The 27754-nt window shown below is 42.8% G+C and overlaps 1 protein-coding gene and 1 long non-coding RNA gene across 20 annotated transcripts in view; one reads left to right on the forward strand and one right to left on the reverse strand.

The window, feature by feature from the left end:
- Positions 1-19261, reverse strand: part of ALPK2 (alpha kinase 2) — a 134593-nt gene extending 115332 nt beyond the window's left edge. For 11 of the 12 annotated variants that reach the window (XM_059894486.1, XM_059894482.1, XM_059894492.1 and 8 more), the window contains exon 1: positions 17568-19261. In XM_059894486.1, the coding sequence (XP_059750469.1) occupies positions 17568-18938 (1371 nt within the window). In that variant the 5' untranslated portion in view covers positions 18939-19261. The remainder of the gene's footprint in view (positions 1-17567) is intronic. The other variant, XM_059894494.1, reaches the window with a different exon arrangement.
- Positions 18509-27668, forward strand: LOC132347725 (uncharacterized). Of its 8 annotated transcripts, none has more exons than XR_009497284.1 (5): positions 18512-18700; positions 18810-19336; positions 21333-21441; positions 24889-25016; positions 26457-27668. It is a non-coding gene; the product is annotated as an uncharacterized LOC132347725 (long non-coding RNA). The 8 variants fall into 8 exon arrangements; XR_009497285.1 differs by having other exon boundaries at positions 18519-19011; positions 19087-19336; positions 26457-27667; XR_009497286.1 differs by having other exon boundaries at positions 18519-18980; positions 19087-19336; positions 26457-27667.
- The last annotated feature ends 86 nt before the right edge of the window (positions 27669-27754 follow it).

Consider the following 27754-nt stretch of genomic DNA (forward strand, 5'->3'; position numbering starts at 1 on the left):
GAATGGAAAATGGTACAGCTTCTTTGAAAAACAGTATATGATATTTCCCCAAAGGTTAGACATAGAGTTACCCAGCAATTCTACTCCTAGCTATTTACCCAAGAGAATTGAAAACATATGTCCACACAAAAACGTGTACACGAATGTTCATAGCAGCATTATCCATAATAGCTACAAAGTGGAAACAGCCCAAATGCCTATCAACCGATGAATGGACAAAAATAAGTATGGTAGATCCATATAACATAATATTATTCAGCCATGAAACGGAATGAGGTATTGATAGATGTTCTAACATGAATGAGCCTTGAGAATATTATGCTAATTGAAAAAAGGCAGACAAAAATCACATATTGTATGATTCCATTTACAGGCAGACCTCAGAGATATTGCGGGTTCAGTACCAGACCACTGCAATAAAGCAAATATCACAATAAAGCAAGTCACATGAATTTTTGGTTTCCCAGTGCACGTAAAGGTTATGTTTACACTATACTGTTGTCTATTAAGTGTGTGGTAACATTATATCTAAAAAAAAAATGCACATAACTAAATTCAAAATGACTTCAGGGGTTCCCTGGTGGCACAGTGGTTAAGAATCCGCCTGCCAATGCAGGGGACATGGGTTCGATCCCTGGTCCGGGAAGATCCCACATGCCGCAGAGCAACTAAGCCCGCGTGCCACAACTACTGAGCCTGCGCTCTAGAGCCCGTGAGCCACAACTACTGAAACCAGCGAGCCACAACTACTGACGCCAGTGCGCCTAGAGCCCGTGCTCCGCAACAAGAGAAGCCACCACAATGAGAAGCCCACGTGCAGCAACGAAGACCCAATGCAGCCAAAAATTAATTAATTAATTAATTAATTTAAAAAAAACAAAACACTTCATTGCTAAAAAATGCTAACTACCATCTGAGCCTTCAGCGAGTCATAGTAGTAACACCAAAGATCCCTGATCACAGATCACCATAACAAATATAATAATAATGAAAAACTTTGAAATGTTGCAAGAATTACCAAAATGTGACACAGAACCATGAAGTGAGCAATTGCTGTTGGGAAAATCATGCTAATAGACTTGCTCAATTCAGGGTTGCCACAAACCTTCAATTTGTAAAAAATAAAATAAAAACCAGTATCTGCAAAGCACAATAAAGTGATGCACAATAAAACAAGGTGTGCCTGTATATGAAATATCCAGAATAGGCAAATCTATAGAGACAGAAAATGGAGTTTGCCAAGGGATGGTGGAGAGGAGGATAGGAAGTGACTACTCATGGGTATGGGGTTTCTTTGGGGGACGATGAAAATATTCTGGAATTAAATAGTGGCAATGGTGGCACAGCTTATGAACATACTTACACAAAATTACATATGTGGCTTGCATGATATTTCCACTGGACAGCACTGATTTAGATGAAATAACAGCTTCTTTCCCAGCTGTCACTGGTGAGGGTACAGAACTTAGCCAGAGCTAATCAACATGGGGTGATTTATGCTGCACCCCACCCCACCCCCCAGGGGACATTGGGCACTGCCCGGAGACATTCTTGGTTGCCAGCTGGGGTAGAGATGAGAGGTAGAGATTGTTACTGGCCAGAGACGCTGCTAAACATCCTACAATGCACAGGACAGCTGCACATAATAAAGGATTATCCAGCGCAAATGTCAGCAGCGTCGAGTTTGGGAAACCCTGCACCAGAGGCTGCTCAGAGTTTCCCAGCCTCCTTTGCACCATCCCAGCCTGTCTGACTGCCCTGCGGTCAGAAGGTATGTTCTGGGCATGACCTTCCCAGGACGCTTTCTCCTGGAGTCCAGCCACTTCACAGGCATTCTCAGGCCAGGAGCTCCTCTGGACACCAGTGCGGACATGGAGACATTCGAGGCATCCTAATTCTAGAGTGGATTAGATGTGGAGTCCATGACTCTGTCCTTTCTCCCTGAGGCTCCCTGAGTTCCAAAATGTTATACTTTATTTATTTATTTTTTATTGTTATTAATTTTTTGGCCGCGCAGCTTGTGGGATCCTAGTTCCCCGACCAGGGATCAGACCCCGGCCCCCTGCAGTGGAAGTGTCGAGTCCTAACCACTGGACCGCCAGGGAATTCCCAACATACTTACTTTAAATGAAGCTGGCCTCGTTCTGGGTAGAATTGCCATTTTTCTTGTTGTTTTCTCTTCCGTGTCAGATTTTGAAGCCAAAGACCACTAGAATTTGCATAGTCTGTGTCATAAATGGGCTCCTTCTCTGATGTCTGAAGTAAAAACCTAAGGAATATCCTGACTTGCTCTGAGGTGCTTTGTTTTAAAAATTATCCTTTCTGTCTGCATTAGTTTTTTATAGCTGCTGTAACTAATTACCACAAACTTAGTCACTTAAAAAGATACGAATTGATTATCTTACAGTTCTGGAAGTCAGAAGTCAGACATGGATCTCACTGGGCTAAAATCAAGTTATCGGCAGGGCTGCATTCCTTCCAGAAGCTCCAGAGAAGAAATCCCTTGCCTTTTCCAGCTTCTAGAGGCTGCCCGCTTTCCTTGCCTCATGCCCCATTCCTCCATCTTCAAAGCCAGCAGCACAGCATCTTCCAATCTCTCTCTGACTCTTCTCCCTCCCTCTCTCACTTAGAAGGACTTCTGTGATTACATTTGGACCCCTGGGAAATCCAGGGTAGTCTCCCATCTCAAAACCTTTAACTTATTCACATTTGCGAAGTCCCTTTTGCCATGTAAGGTAACATATCCACGGGTTCTGGGGACTAGGGCATGGACCTAATCTTTCGGGGGCATTGTTCTGCCTACCACACTGTCAACTGAACCTGGGCAATCTGCTGGGTGGTCCCTCGGCCAGCATCCTCATTCCACAGGGAGAAGAAATTGGGGTGTGCTTGCTTTTCCAGAATTGTGGAATTTTCCCAATCAGAGTTTTGAGGTAGTTAAAATGCTGACTTTCCAGATCCTAATTCTCAGTGACTTGTGCCCCAAAACGGTCAGTGATAGATTTAGAAACTATGTGTTATAGGCTGAATTATTTCCCCACCTCCAAATTCATGTGTTGAAGCTCAGAATGTGACTGTACTTGGAAACAGGGCCTTTAAAGAGGTGAATAAGGTAAAGTAAGGTCATTAGGGTGGCCCTTAATCCAATATGACTGGTGTCATTATAAGAGGAGATTAGGATATAGACAGACAGCAGACACGTGCACCCACAGAGAGATGACCGCACGAATGCCCAGTGAGAAGGCAGCCACCTCAAGCCAAGGAGAAAGGCCTGAGAACTAGCCAGCTCTGCTGACCCCTTGCCCTTGCCCTTCTAGCCTCCAGAACTTCGAGAAAATAAATTTCTGTTGTTTAAACCATTCAGTCTGTGGTATTTTATGATGGCAACCCTAGTAGTAAACTAAAGCACTACTTTTCCATATTTATACCTTCATATCATTTGAAATGAATGATCACAGTTCAAATCTTTTCATATTATTTTGGTTGACAATGTTTCTGGAGTGCTTGTCACGCTTGCTGGATTGATAACCCCTTTTGTACATGGGCCTTTCAGATCACAGGGCAATGTTCAATTCAACATTTATTGAGCTCTTCTTTTTTTTTTTTTTCTTTTTTTAATTAATTAATTTATTTATTTATGGCTGTGTTGGGTCTTCGTTTCTGTGCGAGGGCTTTCTCTAGTTGCGGCAAGCGGGGGCCACTCTTCATCGCGGTGCGCGGGCCTCTCACTGTCGCGGCCTCTCTTGTCGCGGAGCACAGGCTCCAGACGCGCAGGCTCAGTAATCGTAGCTCACGGGCCCAGTTGCTCCGCGGCATGTGGGATCTTCCCAGACCAGGGCTCGAACCCGTGTCCCCTGCATTGGCAGGCAGATTCTCAACCACTGCGCCACCAGGGAAGCCCTATTGAGCTCTTCTAAGGAGTGGGTACTGTGTGCTCAGTAAGGCTCACCGCTGACCGTGAGGAATTCACAGTCCAGCAGGGCAGAGGAATCAGGATAGTGTGCTTCTAGTCCAGGGTGATGGACGGGAGAGGCTCTGCATGAAGAGCTGTAGGACAAAGCAGAGGGAGTGACCTGGGGGGCAGATGAGCCCAGGTGACTGAGGAGCTAGGGGGCAGGCATAATCCAAATCTGCCTTGGGGACGATTAGATAATTTCATACACAATCTGGATTTTGGAACCAGTTAATGGGGTTCTTTTTCCTGAACGATCCCGGCTCTTTTCTCAAACTTCGGTGGCCCTCAGCAGTAGCAGCAGCAGCAGTTTCAGTTTGTGGTGTGTTGACCTGATTGCCTTAGGGAATCTGAATTCCATTTTTCCCACTTAAAATAAACGTGCCGTGTTCCTGTTAATTAACATCTTTGAGCCTTGTGGGCCGGCTCACACTTTTATTACAAGGATTGAAGGAAATAGCAAACGCGGGGCATTCGTACAGCACTAGGAACATGAAGACACTCAATAAAGGGTGATTATTTTTGTGGATGAGGAGACACTTCTGTTTCTCCCCACGGGCAGTGCAAACTTTTGACCAAGTATAGAAGCTGAGATGATGATCAAGAAGTGTACCTCCAAGTCAATGTCATCTTCTAACTACACAACTGACTGATATGGCTTATTCCTTATTGCTTAGTTTTGGTAAGTAACAATTCCGTTTCAGAAAAATGCCTTACTACAGTGTCATATACCTGCCATGCAATGAACACAAAAATATCAAAATCACCATTCATAAGAACACAGCTTCCCAGTGAATAGACTAACCTCTGGTATAAATCAGATACAAATAGAAGCTATTTTAAACTATAGGGATGATCATTAGTAATTTACGACATTAGTGCACCAAATGGCTCCCAAATTACCTGGGGCTGTGAATTCTGAGGGTGACTTAATATCTTAGTCAGCTTAGACTGCTCTAACAAAATACCATAGACTGGGTGGCTTTAACACCAGAATTTTTTTTTTTAAACATCTTTATTGGAGTATAATTGCTTTACAATGGTGTGTTAGTTTCTGCTGTATAACAAAGTGAATCAGTTATACATATACATATATCCCCATACCTCTTCCCTCTTGCATCTCCCTCCCTCCGACCCTTCCTATCCCACCCCTCTAGGTGGTCACAAAGCACCAGCTGATCTCCCTGTGCTATGCGGCTGCTTCCTACTAGCATCTATTTTACATTTGGTAGTGTATATATGTCCATGCCACTCTCTCACTTTGTCCCATCTTACCCTTCCCCCTCCCCGTATCCTCAAGTCCATTCTCTAGTAGGTCTGCGTCTTTATTCCTGTCCTGCCCCTAGGTTCTTTATGACCTTTTTTTTTTTTCTTAGATTCCATATATATGTGTTAGCACACGGTATTTGTTTTTCTCTTTCTGACTTACTTCACTCTGTATGACAGACTCTAGGTCCATCCACCTCACTACAAATAACTCAATTTCGTTTCTTTTTATGGCTGAGTAATATTCCATACACCAGAATTTTATTTCTCATAGATCTGGAGAACCAACTCGGTTCCTGGTGAGAGCTCTCTTTCTGGCCTGCATACAGTACAGCTGCCTCCCCATGGTCTCTCCTCTTTTTCTTATAAGGTCTCTAATCCCACTGTGGGGGGGTCCACCCTCACGAACTCATCTAAACCTAATTACCTCGAACATTGTCAGATTTATCCATTTTTCTTTCCCTTTACGCTTAGACAGACTTTCCTCACCTTGAGATCCACATTTCCTTCCATTTTATTTGATATTTTTTTTTGGTAGCTGATATTTTTTTTTTTTGGTATTTTTTTGAATTAAGGACTCACAGGACTTTAGTGCCTGGGAAACAGAGATCTTCTTGTTGAATCCCTTCAGTTCACACTGAGGAAAGAGGCCTCAAGAGGAGGAGAAATGACACAAGGACGTGCAGCTGGTCACTGGCAGAACCAGGACTAGAATCGAGGATTCCTAGGCCCCAGTCTGTTTTCCTTTTCAAAACACTAGTTTTGGGCGTCCCTGGTGGCACAGCAGTTGAGAATCTGCGTGCCAATGCAGGGGACACGGGTTCGAGCCCTGGTCTGGGAAGATCCCACATGCTGCGGAGCAACTAGGCCCGTGAGCCACAGCTACTGAGCCTGATGAAGAGTGGCCCTGGCTTGCTGCAACTAGAGAAAGCCCTCGCACAGAAACGAAGACCCAACACAGCCAAAATAAATAATAATAAATAAATAATAAGTAAATTTTTTAAAAAACAAAAACAAAAAAACCCACTAGTTTTACTCTATGACATATATCACAGAAAAATCCTTTTTGACCCACCTCCTACAGTATTGGAAATAAAAACAAATGGGACCTAATGAAACTTAAAAGCTTTTGCACAGCAAAGGAAACCGTAAACAAAATGAAAAGACAACCCTCAGAATCGGAGAAAATACCTGCAAGTGAAGCAAATGACAAAGGATTAATCTCCAAAATATACAACCAGCTCATGCAGCTCAGTATCAAAAAAACAAACAACCCAATCCAAAAATGGGCAGAAGACCTAAATAGACATTTCTCCAAAGAAGACACACAGATGGCCAAGAGGCACATGAAAAGATGCTCAACATCACTAATTATTAGAGAAATGCAAATCAAAACCACAATGAGGTATCACCTCACACAGGTCAGAATGGCCATCATCAAAAAATCTACAAACAATAAATGCTGGAGAGGGTGTGGAGAAAAGGGAATCCTCTTGCACTGTTGGTGGGCATGTAAATTGATACAGCCACTATGGAGAACAGTATGGAGGTTCCTTAAAAAACTAAAAATAAAACTACCATATGACCCAGCAATCCCATTACTGGGCATATACCCTGAGCAAACCATAATTCAAAAAGAGACATGTACCACAATGTTCATTGCAGCACTATTTACAATAGCCAGGACATGGAAGCAACCTAAGTGTCCATCAACAGATGAATGGATAAAGATGTGGCACATATATACAATGGAATATTACTCAGCCATAAAAAGAAACAAAATTGAGTTATTTGTAGTGAGGTGGACGGACCTAGAGTCTGTCATACAGATTGAAGTAAGTCAGAAAGAGAAAAACAAATACTGTATGCTAACACATATATATGTAATCTAAAACTTTTTTAAAAAAATGGTTCTGATGAATCTGGGGGCAGGACAGGAACAAAGACACAGATGTAGAGAATGGACTTGAGGACACGGGGAGGGGGAAGAGTAAGCTGGGACAAAGTGAGAGAGTGGCATGGACATATATACACTACCAAATGTAAAATAGATAGCTAGGGGGAAGCAGCTGCATAGCACAGGGAGATCAGCTCGGTGCTTTGTGACCACCTACAGGGGTGGGATAGGGAGGGTGGGAAGCTCAAGAGGGAGGGGATATGGGGATATATGTATACATATAGCTGATTCACTTTGTTATACAGCAGAAACTAACACACCATTGTAAAGCAATTATACTCCAATAAAGATGTAAAAAAAGAAATTAAAATTAAATTAAATTCTAAACACCACTAGTTTTCAATAATACAGGTAATAAATGAATACAGTTTCCTTTTAAAATATTACATTACTAATCACCCTTCTGAATGCAATATTCCTATTTCCCTCCCTAGAGTTAGTCACCATTATCATTTTGGTGTGTATCCTTCCAGACTTAAAAAAAATAATTTTATGTGTATATATATGTATGCATAAGAACATACACTATTCTGGGTTAGTTTGGAGGGCATAAATGGTATCATGTTCCATGGATCATGCTGCACTATACCTTTCTCTTTATATTATGTTTTGAGATGCCCATCATCTGAACAGGCCACATTTTATTTAGCTGTTTCTGCATAACTGTTTCCTTAGACAAACAATTCTGCAGAACATATTATGGTACACAGGCCTCCTGGGGCCCGTGTGTAAGCTCTTCTTGAGAGTAGATACCGAAAAGTGACACTGCTGCCCTTCTTCATGTTAAAAGATAGCACCAAATTACATTCTTGCTGGCAGTGAACCCATTTCTCCATAATCTCAATAACTCGATGTTATCAGCCTTTAAATCTTTTGTCTGTCTGATGGGTGAAAATGTTACATCGTTTAAATTTATATTTTCCTAATTACTCACAAGATTGTACATCTTCTCATATGTTTAATAACCATTTATATTCTCTCTTCTATGAAGTTCATATTTATTTACTTTTACCTTTTTAAAATTTCAGTTGTTAAGGGTACTTTCCTTATCTATTTGTTTTTTATATGCCTTGGAAATTAATCTTTGTCTCTTACACGTTTGACATATTTTTCCTGGTGCGTCACTTTCGTTTAATTTTGTTTACAGTATTTGTTGTTATATAAAATTTTTAATTTGATGTAATCAAAACTATCACATTTTTTGTCTCTGTTGTTGTTGTTGATGTTCTTTACATCCCAAGAAGATCTTGTGGCTTTCAAGGTCATAAAAATAGTTTCCAATACTTTTTCCAGTAGTTTATAGTTTGTGTTTTTTTATATTTAACTCAAAGATCCATCTGGGGCTTCCCTGGTGGCGCAGTGGTTAAGAATCCGCCTGCCAATGCAGGGGACACGGGTTTGAGCCCTGGTCCAGAAAGATCCCACATGCCGCGGAGCAACTAAGCCCGTGAGCCACAACTACTGAGCCTGTGCTCTACAGCCCATGAGCCACAACTACTGAAGTCCTCACGCCACAACTACTGAAGCCCGCGCGCCTAGAACCCATGCTCCGCAACAAGAGAAGCCACCGCAATGAGAAGCCGGCGCACCGCAACGAAGAACAGCCCCCGCTCGCCACAAAAGAAAGCCCGCATGCAGCAACAAAGACCCAATGCAGCCAAAAATAAAGAAATGAATGAATGAATTAATTAATTAATTATTTTAAAAAGATCCATCTGGAGTTTATTTGAGGTCCATTGGTCTTATTTTTTTCCCCACACGGATGGCTAGTTGTGTCAACTTTGAAGATTTTGCTTCTTCCCTAAAACTTGGCTATTTCTATCTTAAACCAAATTCCAATATATTCTTAGGTCTGATTCTGTTCTCTCAACTCACTTTGGTTTATCTATTTATCTGTTTGGGGCTACTACCGCACTGTTCTGATTATCATAGCTTTAGCATTCATATTGATAGATGGTTGGTTAACCCAATATTTTTTCGGTCCCATTTCAGTGAAGCAAGTTCACTTTCAGTCATAGCAAAAAAAAAAAGACCAATAAGGCATGTCTCTGGCACTCAGCTCCCACCCAAGGCAGTGATGAGAGATTTGCTACAGGGACTAAAGCCCATCCTCGCAGCCAAAGGACCCTTCTCTCACCAGCCTCTCCTGCTGCCACCCAAATTCTTGTCCCGGCCCTACTCCTCAAAATAAAACTCAGCTGTAGATGGCACACCTGTTTTGGATTAGTTACAATAAATCAGGATCTGTATTTATTTCAGTGGCTGGACAGGTGAAGCCCAAGCTGCATCTATAGCAAGCCAACTAGAAAGCAGAGAAAAGTCCAAGTCATGAGGTTTTTTCCTCTTAGGGCAAAGGGGTTACACTTGACAAGCCCTAAACTTCCTGTTGTTTCCAAAATTCTGTGATTCTTTACAGGAACGCCCCAAGTTGTACTATTCACACTAGGTCTCATTCTAGTTAAGCCCATGGCTTAAATTCTGCTCAGGAGAATCACTTAGAGAGCTAATTAAAGGTGCAGATACAACAAGTCTTGGGTAAAATTCAGAGATCTGTATCTTTAAACAAGCACCTTAGCAGGTGATTCCAGCGCAAGTCATCCCGGCCCCCACTTGGAGGCAGTGCCCTGAGGACTTGGAGCCCCTGAGCAGGAGGCCTTGGTGCCCCCGTAGCACAGGGGGACTCTATAACACGTGTTCTGTAATGAGGTAGCCCGATGAAATCAGTCACTAGGGAATGACATCAGTATTAACGTAGATGCTGCACTGGTTCGTGGGCAATTTTTCCTAGGTTAATGGCCCCTAAATAGCTGGAGTAAACTATAGAATCTTGAGCAGTAAAGGGAATAGCCTTTAACTCAGCTTTTGCATTGGCAGCAGGGACCCTTTTTAGTCGTATTTTAACAAAATTAAAAATGAAGCCTGGGGGGGTGGGGGAGGGATGGACTGAGGAACTGGGGTTGGGAGATGCCAACTATTACACATAGAATGGATAAACAGCAAGGTCCTACTGTAGAGCACAGGGAACTATATTCAATCTCTTGTAAGAACTATAATGGGAAAGAATCTGAATAAAAATATATAGATATATGTATAACTGAGTCACTTTGCTGTACAGCAGAAATTAACACAACATTGTAAATCAACTAGACCTCAATTTAAAAATAAATAAAATTAAAAAAAAAAAAAGAAGCCTGCCCCAGTGCTCCTCCCTCTTCAGAGGCACACTCCAGGCCTGGGTCATTTGAAGGCAGGTGGCACCGCCCAGGCCCAGCTTCACAGACGGCTCCACAGAGACCCATTTCTGTTTTTGCGTCTCAGCCTCCAGCTGCCCTGACTAAAGGGCTGCCAGCACTTCCACTCAGTGACCTTGTGTATATTTAATCTCTGCCGTGGAGGCCTTCAGCCAACCTGAGCCGCCTCCCTGGGTGGTCCAAGGGAACTTCTTGCATTCATTTTTTGCTTTTGTCTCTAGTTTTTAAATGGTCTGTTTATGAAATAACCTGCAGGGAATACTAATTTCCCCAGAAGGCCTAATATTTTAGCTGTGATTTTGCAGAATGTGAGGTGTTGCAGGAATGCATACACTGCACCAGAGCAGAAACAACTTATCTGTGGAGAATGCCCACTGCCTCGATTTGAAAAGTAGTATTGAATAACCTGGCACTTTGTTCCTTGGCTAAGATTGCAGGAAATCAGGCACAAGGGGCTCCAGAATCCTTGAGGGAGCGCTTTCATGAGGGGTACAACCTCTCAGGAAAGGTGGCCCTGCTCTGCCGGTGTGGGACCTGGAACCCCCAGGGTGACACTTGCATTCCACTCCCTGAGGGCCTTAGAACCACCAAAATCAGGACATCTGGGGGTGGGGCTTGGGCACCTGTATATTTTGAAAACCAGGGATGGTTCTAAAGCACAGCTAAGATTCTCAATCTTACAGGTTCAGAGAATCATTTGGGAGCTTTTAAAACCCTCAGTGCCCAAGCCACACTGCAGACAAATTACATCAGAATCTTGTAAGGGGAGTGAGGCACGGGGGCGGTACTCAGGCATCAGAATGGTTTAAGGTCCAAGGTGATCCCAGGTACAGCAGGGTTGAGACCATTGCCTTACGGTCTCAGTGGGAAAGATCTCTTCCTGCAGACCAGGACTTTTGGAACTTTAGTGTGCATACAAATCTCCTAAGAATTGGGCTAAAATTGCAAATTCTGACTCAGCAAGACTGGGGCGGGGCTTGAGATTCTGCATTTTGCCAAGCTGGTCTGCAGACCACAAGGTGAGTAGCAAGGCTGTAGGTACTAACGAGCTTCCGTTGATTTTTTTTTTTTTAACATCTTTATTGGAGTATAATTGCTTTACAATGGTGTGTTAGTTTCTGCTGTATAACAAAGTGAATCAGCTATACATATACATATATCCCCATATCTCTTCCCTCTTGCCTCTCCCTCCCTCCCACCCTCCCTGTCCCACCCCTCTAGGTGGTCACAAAGCACCAGCTGATCTCCCTGTGCTACGTGGCTGCTTCCCACTAGCTTTTGGTTTTACATTTGGTAGTGTATGTATGTCCATGGCACGCTTTCACTTTGTCTCAGCTTACCCTTCCCCCTCCCCGTGCCCTCAAGTCCATTCTCTAGTAGGTCTGCGTCTTTATTCCCATCCTGCCCCTAGGTTCTTCATGACCATTTTTTTTTTTTTTTAGATTCCATATATATGTGTTAGCATATGGTATTTGTTTTTCTCTTTTTGACTTACTTCACTCTGTATGACAGACTCTAGGTCTATCCACCTCACTACAAATAACTCAATTTCGTTTCTTTTTATGGCTGAGTAATATTCCATTGTATATATGTGCCACATCTTCTTTATCCATTCATCTGTCAATGGACACCTAGGTGGCTTCCATGTCCTGGCTATTGTAAATAGAGCTGCAGTGAACATTGTGGTACACGACTCTTTTTGAATTATGGTTTGCTCAGGGTATATGCCCAGTAGTGGGATTGCTGGGTCATATGGTAGTTCTATTTTTAGTTTTTTAAGGAACCTCCCTACTGTTCTCCATAGTGGCTGTATCAATTTACATTCCCACCAACAGTGCAAGAGGGTTCCTTTTTCTCCACACCCTCTCCAGCATTTATTGTTTGTAGATTTTTTGATGATGGCCGTTGATTATTTAACACCGACTGAGTACAACGCTGCAGTGAGCAGCGATCACGCAGGTCCAGGATGGTAATGGGTTTAGGCAGAAGTGGCACAGTGGGCTTTGTGATTAAAAACAAAGCAAATGTTTGTGTTACTCCCTGGGTCAGCCGTGGAGTAGTGCTGACAAGGGGCGTGACTGCCACGTTCTGAGAGTTGAGTGATTATAAACTTCGGCCCTTCCCATCGTCAGCAGAAAGCTGGCTTATCCGCCTTCCTGAGTCAGTGCTAACAGCTGTTATTTGGGGTGATGCATTTTCTTATGCAGATGAATTCGAATCTCAGATTGTTCTGTCCCAGATATGAAAACTATATTGCAAGAAGGTTTAGATTATCGGCTTATATTTTCCTATGCTTTAAAAGAATTTTACTGGAGACCTACTCTGTGCCCTGCCTGTCACTGGGTGGCCATGCACATTTCAAGCTGCCATATATCGTGTTATTACACTGCCTGACTAGCTACTCGGCTGCACTTAGATGAACTTTCCTACCGCATTTATCACATGAGCCTACACAAGTGGCACATTTCTGTAGATCTTTCTACACACACACACACACACACACACACACACACACACACAGAAGTACAAGTAAACCTGGGAAAATCTGAATAAGATCAACAGATGGTATCAATGTCAATGTCTTGGTTGTGAAAATTATGCTATAGTTTTGCCAAATGTTACCATCGGGGGAAGCTGGGCACAGTGTACAGCGCTCTCTCTGTCTCATTTCTTACAACTATATGTGCACGTACAATATCTCATTAAAAATTTCAATTAAAAAAAGGTATTAACACCTCTTGTAGCCAGCCAAGAGGAGGCTGATATGGGGAGAAAGGACATATGGATTAAGAAGGTAAATAATAAATTTAAAAACGAAAATACTTATTAAATGTTAACTGCATAATAGGTACTGTCCTGAGCATTTAATGCAAGGCTTTAATCCGTACAACACTCTGTGAGGTGCTGGTGGTTGTTATTATTATTGTTATTATTATTATTTTGTTTTAGATGAGGAAACTGGGGCTGGGAGAGCTTAAGTACTTTTTCCCAGGGCACAGACTCAGAAAGCAGTAGGGCAGGAACCAAACTCAGGTCCAGAGCTCACCACACTATACAAAGAATGAGGACAAGAATGCTGTTTCTCTGGAAGGAGAAATCGTAGTTAGGGATGAGGAAAGTGCTTTAGGGGAAGTACAATTTGAAGGACCTGCACCTTGGCCTTGAAAGACTAGGTGAGCTGAGCTAGCAACAAGCCGAGTGAGGGCGTTCCAGGCCAGAAGATGGAAAAAACACATTCTGTCTGAGAAAAGTCTTTCTTTTCCAGATAAGGTAGCCAGTGTGTATGTCTGCTTTGCCTCTCAGAGGTAAATAGAAGCAATATTGTGGAAGGTCTTGAATGCCAGGGGGATGTGGTAAGATCTTCCTGGATCTAGTTAGCAGTTTGTGAGAGCTGATAAGGCACCGGCAAGGCCAAGGTTGTATCTGAATCACCAGCATTCACAAGGGAAGCCGAATGCAAAGCCTGGACAGTTTAGCATAAACCAATCCATCCCCAGGGCCAGAAGAGCAATGGGTAGCAATTTCCTAGTGGAAAGGTGGTATGTGAGGGGAACCAAGGAATGTACTTATGACAATGAAGGCCATAAAGTAGTTGAGACCAATGATTATTAGAATCATACATGACTGTACCTGGAATTCACAGCAAAAGCAGTTCTAAGAGGGAAGTTTATAGCAATACAATCTTACCTCAGGAAACAAAAATCTCAAATAAACAACCTAGCCTTACACCTAAAGCAACTAGAGAAAGAAGAACAAACAAAACCTAAAGTTAGTAGAAGGAAAGAAATCATAAAGATCAGAGCAGAAGTAAATGAAATAGAGATGAAGAAAACAATAGCAAAGATTAGTGAAACTAAAAGCTGGTTCTTTGAGAAGATAAACAAAATTGACAAACCTTTAGCCAGACTCATTAAGAAAAAAAGGGAGAGGACTTAATCTAGTTATCTAGTACCATATGGCTATTTACTCATTCAGTTATTGAGTGCCTATTATGTGACCAGTTCTATTCCAAGGGCTTGGGACATTTCAGTGAACAAAACAGTGACCAAACTCACTACCATCATGGAGCTCACCCTTTATGCTTAGTGCTGATTCCTGGTCAGGAAGAGTCTTAACTATCAGAACCTAAGAATACATTTCCATACTGTACACTTGAGTTCCCATGATCCCAAAGAGCAATGCAAATCTCTCTGGGGTGAAGCTGGGCAGCTATGCAGCAGGACAGACACAGTACTTCTGATTTAAGAGTGAGGATGATCTTACCCCAGTGTGGCTACAGGGAAACTTAAGAGGGGCAGACTGGCCGGCCCCGCCTCTGAGTTGGATCAAGAAAGCAAGATCAGAACCAAGGTGAAGGATTGGCAGTGTGACCCTTGAAGATGACTCAAGTTAGTCTGGGGTACCCTTTCTGTTTTCCACTCCCAAACTGGGATTAATTTAGGAATCTTCCATAAATGTAGAGCAACTGGGGGCTTTCCAGTCTTAGCCTGGGTAAGTACTATTTCAAGACAAATCAGAACAAGATGGCTTTGCCTTGTTAGAGTGGGAAAGGAAGACAGCAAATAAGGACTCCTGGATTCAGTTTAGTCTACACGTTTGCCTTGTTCTTGTAATGTAGAATTAGAGATATGGAATTTTTCTCAGAATGCTAAAAGCAATACACAGATGAAGAGAAAATACTAAAAGATAAGATGCTGGTCACTGTTTCTACTGATAGTCACCTTCAAGGTAAGTGAATCAGGCAAGAGTCAGGAGAGGGCAAATTTATTAATATTACCTTCAACCAAGGATTTTTAACCATTTCAAATTTTAAGTTCCCACGAGCCTCAGATGTCTGAGAATAAATATTTTAAATGTCTTTTGACTTAGTTATGGAAAGATTCACCAATCTTGGGCTGTTTTTTTTTTTTTTTATTTGAGCAATATTATAAAAAATTTGATTTAGTTCCCAATGACCCCCTAATGCTTTGGTGTCACATTTGCAATGATATTTAGCCATTTCCTGTAAATGTGGCTATGCTGTGTACATGTGTAAGAAATACAGACATCTCCTACAGTTAGAGAGTAACCTTTTGCATGGGTAAAAGAAACCCACACTCACTATGCCACTATACCTGAGGCAAAACGTTCCTGCTTTAGTTAAGGGTCAATAAATGCCACAAGTACAGAGATCCTGTTTCTAACTTGGGGCTACACAGAACTATTTAATATATAGCTTCTACTCACATTGTCCCTTGAGGGAGAGGTCGGCTCTGCTACTGAGAACAGCAGAGTGAGAAATGGCCCCTCTACCTGCAGAATGCAAGCTATTTAAAAATTCATGTTCAGTCTCCTGAGATAATTGCCTTGGTCATGTGTGAAACCACAGATGGGACCTTGAGCTGATAGCTGGCGAGGTGGGTGTGCCTCCATGAATGTGTGACTGTGTGAGCAAGAGTCCCATTAGAAGTTTGGCAGAGACAAGAGTGTCCCAGGGACCGCCCGTTCTATTTCACTGCGTTGCCAGGACACAAGTGAGCTTCCTGGTCCCCAGGGATCTCCATCTCAGAATTCAGGATGACAAAGGGGGCTCCTTCCTTGAGCGCCTCTCAACTTTTGGCAGCTGAGGGAGCTAGGCATTGCCTCCCACAGTGATGGGTCGAAAACTAACATTGTCAATAGCCCCCTCTCCTTCACTTACTTTTTTGGGGCCACTTTGCTCCCCCCTTCCCCCTGCTCCACACACAACCTTTAATAATTGAAGTAATTTGCCCAGTGAAATGCTCAACATGGATAAACGACTGTGAAAAGGCACTTAGCTGAGTCAGGAAGAGCATTTTATGAGTAGAAAGGGAAATGCTATGTTTACTGACATGGAAAAATTTACATTATAACTTAATTTTGTATTACTTTTTGGCCAAACCGCCTCCATAAACTCCTCTTGGGCATGAATCTGTGGTCACTGGTGTGTTAAACAACCAAAACGGATAAAGCTGGCACTCCTGCAAAGAAGTAAAGTATAAACGTGACCTTTATATGGCTAATTTGGCCGGTGGAACAGAACAGTTTGCTCAGGAAAAAACTACCTCGGATCTGGAGATTTTTAGATTTTTAGGCTATTTTATGACTGGGTCTTTAGAAATCAATATATTAAATTTTTACTTTTTCACAAAGGGAGTTCAATAACTTTGAATGCATTTGGGAATACTTAATTTTCTTTGGAGTATATCTGGTCTTCTATAAAAACAATACTAGGTCCCAACCACAAAGTGGGGAGAAGGGAGAAGAGAGGCTGAGTAAAAATAATTGATAAATAACTTTTCTTCGGTATTTATTTATAAAAATCAAATCTTGGTCATAGCATAGCATCAGTTCAAAGCCCATTTGGAACCCTTTAAAATTATAAATATAATAAATTCATATATCAAGCAAAACATATTTGTACATTAATTATTCCCATTAATTCAATTGCATCTTTTTCAAATACACCCCCAAATAAGTAATAGAGTAAAACTTTTTTTTTTGCTTCCTGCTGTGTTTTCTTAGCCTCTTTAATACTTTGTGGTCTAAGAAAAATAAAATAAAACAGACATTCATTCAAAAATCTACTTTGATTTTTGAGCACAGCAAAATCTACTTTATCTACTTTCTCCAGCATCAAGTGAATTCTGCAAATCATTTAGACACACAGAAATCTTTCATTCACACTATGAATTCTGATAAAAGCCAGCACTTACCAGTTTTCACAGTGCCCCGAAACATTACTAAAAAGAATGTTTTGTGTTTTTTTTTTTTACAAGCTACACCCAAAACATTTGCTTAAAAACTTTCTAAATAGTGACATTGCCTGGTAAAACACATGCAGTAGACAAAATATCAGATTTCTTCTTCCAGCTGTCCAGAATCCTATTAGTGCCTCTTACTTCTATCTGTCTTTTGCTATAATTAGGATGGCTTAGGGTTTATCTGGGCCTTTTTTCAAAACCAGATTTCCTTCCCAGCAGCAGCCCCTGTCATTCACAAGTACCCTGATGGTACTGGAAGAACTATTTTGATGTACATTGTGGAACAGCAGTTGTGAATGTGAAGGGAAGGGGGACACACACACGTGCACACGCACAAATACATTTTAGCTTATCATTTTTTAAAAGAGGAGTCTTACCTGAGGATGATCACCCCAGTCTGGAACACTGCTTGTTTCAAGTACGTTTTTAACCCACACCCCTTCTCCCTGCAAGTCCAAGTTCCCTTCTTTGGAGAGTGAGCCTGGTGGAGTCTGCAGGATTTTTGCTCCTTGCTCTGCTTGGGTTGGAATAGCACAGCCTCCTGCACGGAACTGGGAATTCAAATCAGTCGCTTCTGCTTTGGCATGGGAACTCTCTCTTTTGTCACTTGGGGTTAGTGGGTGCTTAACAGGTCCTCTGGGATACAGGCGATTCAGGGAGGCTTCTGTTGCCCTTTCTTCCAGGTTGGGGTTCAGCGTCTTGGCTTTTCCCTTAATCCCTGGTCGCCTCACCCTGGCAGGTTTCTCAGAGCCCCTCCGGCTCAATAAGTCTTTCCCCCCTACTCTTCTCTCAGCCACAGTCTCCAAACACTGGCTCATCCCTGATTTTCCTAACTCACCAGGTAAGTGCTTCCCCTCTCTCTCTGTTACTGCTTTATCCATGTTTAGCAGATTGTCACTGGCAAATTCCTTTGCTGCCTGGTGGCCGTCTCTGGTTTCCCCTTGAATTCCTGGATAACCAACTTCAGCAGCCCCAGGAGCAGTGGGTGGCTTATGTCTCCCCGGGTCTGTCACCACAGACGTTCCATCCTGGTGAGGTCCCACAGGCAGGGTTATCCCTGTTTGCGGGGATGCGGCACTGTGCATGGAGGTTAGGCTGCCCCTTACCTCCACTTCCTGGGATGCTGAGTGATAACCACAGAGGCCAGCGGTGGCATCCATAGGCCCGGTGTCATCCGACACCAGAGGCTCACAACCCATTTCACTGAGGAAATGCTCACACCCACCCAGGCAACACTCACTGAATTCCATCTCTTCGTCATCGCTTTCTAATAAAAAAACACGCTCAGTCCCCTGCAGGTCCCTTTGCCAAATTGCATTAGAGTGATCTGTCATAACGTCGGAACATTCCGGATACTCCAGGTCATCGTCTGAAAACTCCTCGGTGTAGGTTAGGGTTATCTCTGAGCAAAGTTCATAATCGCTGTCAAAGTCTATGCTGGAAGCCGGGCGGCTGACTGGCTTGTTGCTCGTGGCCCTGTCACCTGGGGAAGAGGCTGCCTCCATCAGAGGTAGGCTAAAGCTGATGTATTTCTGTACTTTGGGATTTTGATGACTAGAGTTTAAGACTTCTTCATTAGGGCCATTAGTGTCTAAGGCACCATCCATTAACCTCGATAGTTTGGAATGCACTGTCCTGTGGCCACAGACATCTTGTTTATCGGGAATATTACTTGAATTAGAACAAAGCAACCCCTCTGCAATGTCCTCTGTGTTATCGGGATCACAAGCCTCTTCAGTTTGCCTCATGTCTTTAACATCCAAGGGATTTTCAGAACTGGATGTACCAAGGTCATTATCAGCCAATAGCTGGAGTGAGCAGGTACCATTGAATTGGGAGAAGGGGGAGTCAGCTGATGCGGGAGGACCCGAGGCAATACTTTCTTCTCCCTTATAGGATGCTCTTTCTCATCAATTCGATGTGTGCTTTCCTGCTCATATGTCTCATGTTTGCAAACTGTGTTCCTGTCGTCTTTCGGGTTAAGAGAGAGCTGTTGATTCTCTGACGGACACTCCACTTCCGTGGATTGAAGATCCACTTCAGTGGATCTTCACTGCAGAGCAGATCATCCCAAAACAGTTTTTAGCAGAGATTTGATAAATAGCAGCGTCATTTTGGGTACCACTAGGATGAAGAGAAGATACAGGTAAGTTTGCATGCCTACATTTCTTGCCTCATGGCACACACAGAAAATGACCATGGTTTTCCTGCACACTCAAGGAGATCTGTGGTCCCCCTAGGAAGGGGTTTTTGGTCCCCCTAGGAAGGGGTTTGTGGTCAGAGGCAACTGGCTGAGATGCTCAGTATTCTCCCTTAAGACTCTTCACAAACTTACCCCAAATCGAAAATGCTATGAATTACTCAGATGAATGGAGAAACGTTTTATATTCTAGTTTCTTCTTCTCTCCTTTTATTTTAAGTCATTCTATATTATGGGAGTTTGAAAAAGCATTACTTTCTGGAGTAAGGTATTATACACAAATAACTAAAGTACTCTAACTCCTGTAGTGGAATAGTATAAGCAGTAACTCTTTTTAAGACCATGCTAAGAAGGCATGGTTCTTGCCAGGAGGCTGTAAAGATGACACCATTCTAGGACTATGTGTATGAAGCCATTTCCTCTTTAATTTAACATGATTATAAAGCCTAAATCACAGCCATGAACCCCTCTGGCTGGAAACCAATGTCCACATGCCATCCTGACCAAGACCCGCCAGGTGTTTGGCTTTGGCCCAGCAGGGAAGAAACCGAATCCTGGATCACACCAAGCCTGCTCTCCCTCCCTGCTCCACGAGGGACGGTGCTCTGTGGCTCCTCCCTTTCTTGACTGGAGCCACACGGAGCCTGGAGCCTGACCTGCTTTGTTGACCTTTACCATTATGACCCTTATCCAGGCTCTGCAGTCCCAATAAAAACTTGTTATACTTGCTTTATATTTGCACTCTTATTTATCTCATTTGACCTCATTGTAATTGTAACACTGCTGATCTCACTCTATGTATTATCCAGCTCAGAAGCCAACCATTTTCAGAAGGCAGGAGCTGAGGGTCTGGCTCAGACTTAGACATGATGCTCAGATCTTTACTGACTGGTGCATGTAAAAGGTGCACAAATATCTAACCCAGGACGGTCAGTGTTAGACGCTTACAGCTATGGGACACAGCCTTCCTTATCCTCTCTCTTCCTTCCTGGAGGGACCTCTTTGTCTCCTGAGCGCATGTGCTCATAAGCCCTCAGTCGTTGGGTGCCTGCTCACATAGGCCCCATTTTCAGAAATCATAGACTGATTCCAATTTTATTAATATCTTGTTTCTTTTGGTAACTTGGTTCCCAAGTAGAAGACATTCAGGGGTGGCCGAGGTTGGCCAAGCCTGACCCAAAGCTAATCTCTGGATTTGCCCTGACCTACATCCTAGGGAGACTAAAATTTAGGGCAGCTTTCCAGGGGAAACAGTACCTGCTCCTGTCTATTTCACAAAGTTATTCTGAGGTTCAAATGAAAAAAAAAAAAATCAATGTGAAGGGACTTTGTAAAGCAGAAACTTTATGCCACACGTACTCTATAAGAATGTAAAAGTGCTAAAATGATAATTACATGATGTGAGAGAGGTATTAGCTAACGCTACTATGGCAGTCATATTGCAATATAAACGTTTCAGATCAATATATTGTACACCTTCAACTTACACAGTGTTGTAGGTCAAATATAACTTAATTAAAAAAAAAAAAAAGGATGAGGCAGTGCTAAGACCAGGTTATCACTGGTTCTCAAGAAGCACGCAGAAGAATTATCAGGGAACTCCATTCAAAATTCTTGAATCAGAATCTGAGTCAAGGGCCTAAGAATTTACTTCTCAAGTTCCCAGATGCATTCTGCTACAAATTGTCCTTGGTCCACCCTTGGAGACACCCTCATCCTCATCACCATTAATTAGGCTTGGGTCTCTTCAATTAAAGCTGACGGAGGCATGAAGAGAAAATGACTTTTGCATGAGTTTCACATTGCCCACGTCATTCCCTTCATGCCTCTTTTTGATTAGTTCTTGGAGATTTGGCCTCAGTGGAGAGCTTACAAGGGGTATAAAGCAGCACCATGGGCTACTAGAAAATCCCAAGTAATTGTGATTTCCTGATTTATCCAGGCCATGATCCCTCTGCTGGACAAACCAGTTATCCTGAAGGTACTATAACTTGCGTGGGAAGAAGGAAAAGGAAGCGAGGAAAATAAGACCAAGAGGCACAAAGGACCAGGTAAGAGAGCAATAAAGGAGGGAATAGAGATAATTCTCCAGAATCAAGGAGGGAAAACAAAACAAATTTGAGAAAAATATGGAGAAAATAAATGAATTAAATATATTTAACTTCTGAATGACTATATTAACAGATCGGGAAATGTTATGATTTAGTAATGTGGGACTTTATGGAACATGTGTTTTAGCTGATATAAGATTTACAAGTCATCCTGAGTACATTAAAGAGGAAAAGGAACTGGATTATGTATAACTAACTTCTCACTGGCTAATGAGTGCCTTTGAGACAGTTATGGTTTGCGGTTGGCATGCCCTAATGATTATCTCTAAGCATCCTAACAAGGAGGTGGAGAAAATCGGGCAAGGAACCCAGCCTTTGCTGAATACCTCCTCTATTATACAGTGTGCTAGCTGCTCCCTGTCTGCAAAACTGAGGCTCAAAGGAGCCATTTCCCCAAAGTGACAAAGTAGGTAAGTGGTGGAGCTCGGATAGGAAACCAGAGCCTCTGACTCTGTTGCTTGGCTCTGTGAATCCTGTTAGAAAATGGACATTCAGAGAAGGGAAATGATAGGGTGTAGAGAGAGATCATATTTGCAAATAAAATCTTTCTATTCTAAGTTTTCATCTTGATGGGTCAACTGACAACACGAGTATGAACCAATATGATGGTAAGAGCTGAAGAAGAGTCAGGGAGATGGGGGAGACATCATGTCCAGCCCTAAAATGACTAAAAATCTACCGGGGGGAGATACTGTAAATTTCTCAGAGAATTTTGTAGGTCAGTTCTGTGCCAAGCTGTATGGTGCGGTCCAGAAGGACAAAGGGAGTTCAAAAAAGGAACTTCAGTGGTAGCTCCTGAAATGGTATGAACATAGCATTGGGGTTTAGAATCTTTGCAAGATGCTGGCAGAGTGTGCCCCACAGTGATTTGACAGGAATGCAAAACCATCCTGGAAGAATTTCCCTGAACAATTAATTGCGTTCTCTCCTTGCATACCTTTCCTTTTGCCTGAAGGAGACCGCAGCCTTCTTCCACTTTGCTGTGAAAATCTTGCCTGAATACTCTAGGTTCTTTCTGAGTTAAACATTTCCATATTAGAGAAAAAGGGATGCATGTGACCTTAAGTAGATGGAGCTTCTTCTGAGCTTGAACCACCTGGAACTAGCCTAAACCAGAGGTTCTCAAACATTTTGGCAGCAGGACCCCTTCAAACCCTCAAAAATAATTGAACACTCAAAGAATGTTTGTTTATGGGGGTTATATCCATCAATGTTGACCATATTAAAATTAAAACTGAGAAAAATCAAAAACATTTGTTTATCCCTTCAAAAATAACAAAAATTAACTCATTACATGTTTGCATAAATAACATATTTTTATGAAAAATACCTATATTATTCCAAAACAAAGTAAAATTGGAAGAGTGGTATTGCTTTACATTTTTTCATGTGGCTTAATAGAAAACAGCTGGATTTTTGTATCTGCTTCTGTTTTCAATGTGATACACCACATTGTTTGGGTTGAAGTATATGAAGAAAATCTGTCCTCACACAGATATGTAGTTGGAAAAGGAAGCAGTATTTTAATGGTCTTTTCATATGATTGCAGATAACCTCTTTGATACTACACAAAGATTAGTTGCAATGTGGAATCTGAAACCATACCAGTGAATTTTTCATACTTGTTATATAGAATCCACTGGTCTGCGTTGTATTTTACATACATCTCTAACCCATGTATGATTTTGTAACATCATGTATTAGTCATTTGGAAAAACTTGGTTCATAAGATCTCCAAATATTAATATGGTTCAATATACAATACTTTTAAGAATCCCATTCCTTAATATTACTACTGATTGTATAAGAACAACTTTGAACTATTGGGAAACTATCAAGCTTATAACGAAGGACACAAGTTTTCCAAATTTCTAAACGAAGAAAATAATATAAATATTCACTTATCGTAATGATGTAAGTCAATTCTGTGCTAAATGGCATGGTAGAGGTGGAAGATGGAGGGCATCAGCAAAAACTGTGAAATAAGGACGCCTGGAAGTTTCCTCCTTTATAAAAGCAACAAGAACACTGGCAAAATTTGTCTGAATCAACTTTTTCAGAACTCTGAACATCAGCCAAAGGCCACGTAGGTAGCATTTATTCAACAAAAATTGGCGGAATCTCAGTAAGAACAGTGAGTTTTCTGCGGTCTAACTTGCCCTAGTCCTCTCTCCCCATCCCTAGTTCCATGGTAGTCTCGAGAACCAAGAGCCCACAAACACAGTGAAAATCAGCAACCTGGCAGCCACTGAAGGAAGCCGAACAGGGTTGGAGCAACTCCAAAGCCCCATTCCCAGGGAATCATCATTATTTGACCTGTCTGGTGCTTTCCTGGAACACCTCATAAGACTGTCTTTCTGTGACCTGATTCAGAGCTCACCCAGCGTGAACAATATTTTCCCTGAGGGCACTTGTCCAAAAAATTCAGAGGCGATAATTTAACATCATGGCTGCCTGCAGCAGTGGATAACGATCGTGGCAAACAATGGGCTAACCGAAAACGTTGACCTGGGAAGGAGGAGGCTGGTTTCCATCCATGCTGGGGTGGAGGTGGGGTGGCAGGAGGCGGGGAGGGGGCGCTAATTCTAGCAGTTCCTTGGGATCGCACCAACTTAGGATGGTTTTGTGCCTTGTGAGCAAGTGTTATAAATGTGAGTGAGAACTACGAGCCCAGGGCAAGTATCCACAGGACTAATAACGCTATGAAATAAGAATATGAAGACAAGGGGCTGGGGAACAGAATGTAACAAGTGCAATTAAAGACATGGAATCATTTTTTTCTTTAGCTACCAGTGCAAAAGACCTATCCAAATGGATACACTTATTTTATTTTATTTTTAACATCTTTATTGGAGTATAATTGCTTTACAATGGTGTGTTCGTTTCTGCTTTATAACAAAGTGACTCAGTTATACATATACATATGTCCCCATATCTCTTCCCTCTTGCGTCTCCCTCCCACCCTCTCTATCCCACCCCTCTAGGTGGTCACAAAGCACTGAGCTGATCTCCCTGTGCTATGCGGCTGCTTCCCACTAGCTATCTATTTACGTTTGGTAGTATATATATCTCCATGCCACTCTCTCACTTCGTCCCAGCTTACCCTTCCCCCGCCCCATGTCCTCAAGTCCATTCTCTAGTAGGTCTGTGTCTTTATTCCAGTCTTGCCAGATACACTTTTAAATCCCTACACTTCAGTCACCATTATCATCACCATCACCAGCATCATCCCCTAAGGGTGTTGTGTTTTCAAATGCATTATTTCATACGTTTATTTATTCATGATTCCACTGGCACAAATAAAATAAGTTACTACTCCCCATGTGGACTGAAAAGCAGATTAGCCCAGCTCCTCTCGCTGTTCCTTTCCCCTCTTGTCTCCTGGAGGTCATTTGCCTGCTCCCAAGAAAACTCTCCCAGCAATGTTAAAATTGCTGACACTCAAACTGTGCAATCTGGCCAGGCGCCCTGAAGACAGAGTTCATAGGAGTGGAAGCTGAAACTACCGGCTAGAGGTGAGATTTGGAATCCTCTCTGAATTTCAGATATTATTCTATTTTATTACGTGTTCCACATTCCAGTGGGAGAAAACAAGATCTGGGAACAAGCAGTCTGCAGTGTCTCCCCGCCCCCTCCCTGAGCCATGCCTGGCCGTGCAGCATGAAGGGGAGAGGCTGGGCTCAATAAATACTTACATGATGACATCCTCATCCCCTCCGCAGTCACAGCACCAGGTGAGGGTCATAATATTTTCTGACACTAAGTGTCTGTATTTTATGACTTGCCTAACTGCTGCTATCCATTTTATAAATTGACTTATTCAGAATAACTAAAGGAATAAGCAAGCCTCTTATATGCCCCAAAGCTATGTTTATTATAGAGATGGAAGAATTCTAATACTAGAAACACACAGAATTTCTTGAAATTTTCCATAAGCAGCTGGACATATTTCAAACCTGATGAGGAGATTCCTTGTACATGTACCAATTTATTTAGTTATTTATCCGACAGATGTACTGAGCCGCACATCTGGGGAGCTGAAGGGGTCCTTTGGGCCGTGCTGCTCCAGGGACTGCCTACCTCCCACCCACTCTGCCCACCATCCCCTCTTTTGCTCTGTATCACAGAGCTGGCTCCTGGAGGCTCAATCTCCCCAGCTCCCAGGACCACCAGCTTTCTGCTGCATTTGACCAAAAGAAGGCAGGAGATGGGAGGGTGGGAAGACATGAGAAGCCAGCTTCAGGTGGCATTTCTAGCAGGCATTTCTACCCTCCTGTAGCTCCAGGTCCTACAGGACAGGCCCATCCGGAACTGGTAGCCCTGCCCCCTCCCTTTGTCTCTGCAGATAGGAGATGGCGGCTTCCTGCTGATGCTAATCTCTGGGGGACCTCCCTGCCCAATATCAGCAAAAGTCCTTAAAAATATTAGCCAGCCGAATCCACAATATTTAGAAAATGTATACATTCTAAACAAGTGAGGTTATCTGAGAAATACAAGGCTGGATCAACACTCAAAAATCAATGAATATGGGGACTTCCAGATATGGCAGAGGAAGAAGTTAGTAAATCCCCTTTTCCAATAACAACTATGAAACTGGACAAAACTGTCAAAACCATATTAGGTTCAAGAAATTGATCAAAAGGAAAACAAATGCAAAACAAATTTGCAGCTAGGGATTTTAGCTGCAAATTCCCCTAATAAAAATGAACAGTATTATAAGATCTCTGTCTTCACTATACTACACCACTACTAGCGCACACACACACACACACACACAGATTATGACCATAAGAACAGACAAATAGCTAGAACAGACTAGCAACCAGAAATAGTGTGAAGGATATGGGAATATATCTGCCTGTTTGGCTCAATCACCTGTGTAACCCTGCATTTAATGCTTGGTTTTTGTCTTTCTGGTTAGACCCTGACTGATACAGAAGTGATTTATTTTACAGATTTTGGAACTGAGGTCCAAAGAAGACGTGACTCTCTTAAGTTACACAACTGAAAAAAGGAAGAAATATTTCCCACGTGTAAGGCACTGAGTTAGCCGCTGTATGGAAGATAAAGTTGTTAAATTCCTAGGCCCCACCTCAGGAGCTCCCCATCCAGTAAGGGAAACGAGGTGTTTATATAAGCAGCTCCAGTACAGGACAGTACATGCTAACCATTAAAAATCAGACCAATTATAGAAATTTGGGGGTAGGGGGGTGGCACATGATAATGGTGTCCTGGGAACTTGAAAGCTAAAGCAGGTCTAGGAAATACATAGTAGGATTCTGGCAGGAAAGATGGTACATGCCTGAGGTTGGGAAGGGGGCTGATCACTCCGGGCAAAAGGAATGGCCAAAGGTGAGAGGAGGTGGGAAAGCTCTGGGCCCTCACGGAAATCAACAAACCATGCTTCCCGGCGGAGTGCTAAGCTGAAAGTTAGGGCAACTGCATGATTTACTGTTGAAGCAGGACTCTTTAGAGAGTGAGGAGGGATGTAATTAATGTTTACACCAAACCACAGGCAGAAAGTGGGGTGGACCCAGGCCAGTGAGGAGGAAGAGTCGCCCACCAGGAGGTGGGCAGGGCCCAGAGGGTGAACGATTTTCCATCCCAGACAAGGGTTTGGACCTCAGGCTCCAATTCACTGGGAAGCAGATCAGAGCAGTCATTTAGGGAAGAGCGGAAATCATTCTGTGAGATGCCCACCACATTGCACAGGGTACCAGGGGGAGGAAGGAGGGTTCCCGCTCTCCTGAGGCCTCTGGCTAAGCAGGGACACCCCCGCCTCCCACATGTCCTGTTGGACCTACGACCACATATGCCCGGCACACTGCGTGGCACTTGAAAAGGGAGAGAAAAAATGGGTGGAATAAGACTTGTTGGGCTTCCCTGGTGGCGCAGTGGTTAAGAATCCGCCTGCCAGTGCAGGGGACACGGGTTCGAGCCCTGGTCCGGGAAGATCCCACATGCCGCAGAGCAACTAAGCCCGTGCACCACAACTACTGAAGCCCACATGCCTAGAGCCTGTGCTCCGCAACAAGAGAAGCCACCGCAATGAGAAGCCCGCACACCACAACGAAGAGTAGCCCCCGCTCACTGCAACTAGAGAAAGCCCGCAAGCAGCAACAAAGACCCAACACAGCCAAAAATAAATAAATAAATTTATAAAAAAAAAAAAAAAAGACTTGTTTCCTTCCCTGGGGGCGCTACCAATTTTGCTGAGAGATAAGACTTTCAGGTATTAAACAGGGAGCAGCAT

Source organism: Balaenoptera ricei, chromosome 14 (assembly GCF_028023285.1).
Source record: "Balaenoptera ricei isolate mBalRic1 chromosome 14, mBalRic1.hap2, whole genome shotgun sequence".
Taxonomy (NCBI): domain Eukaryota; kingdom Metazoa; phylum Chordata; class Mammalia; order Artiodactyla; family Balaenopteridae; genus Balaenoptera; species Balaenoptera ricei.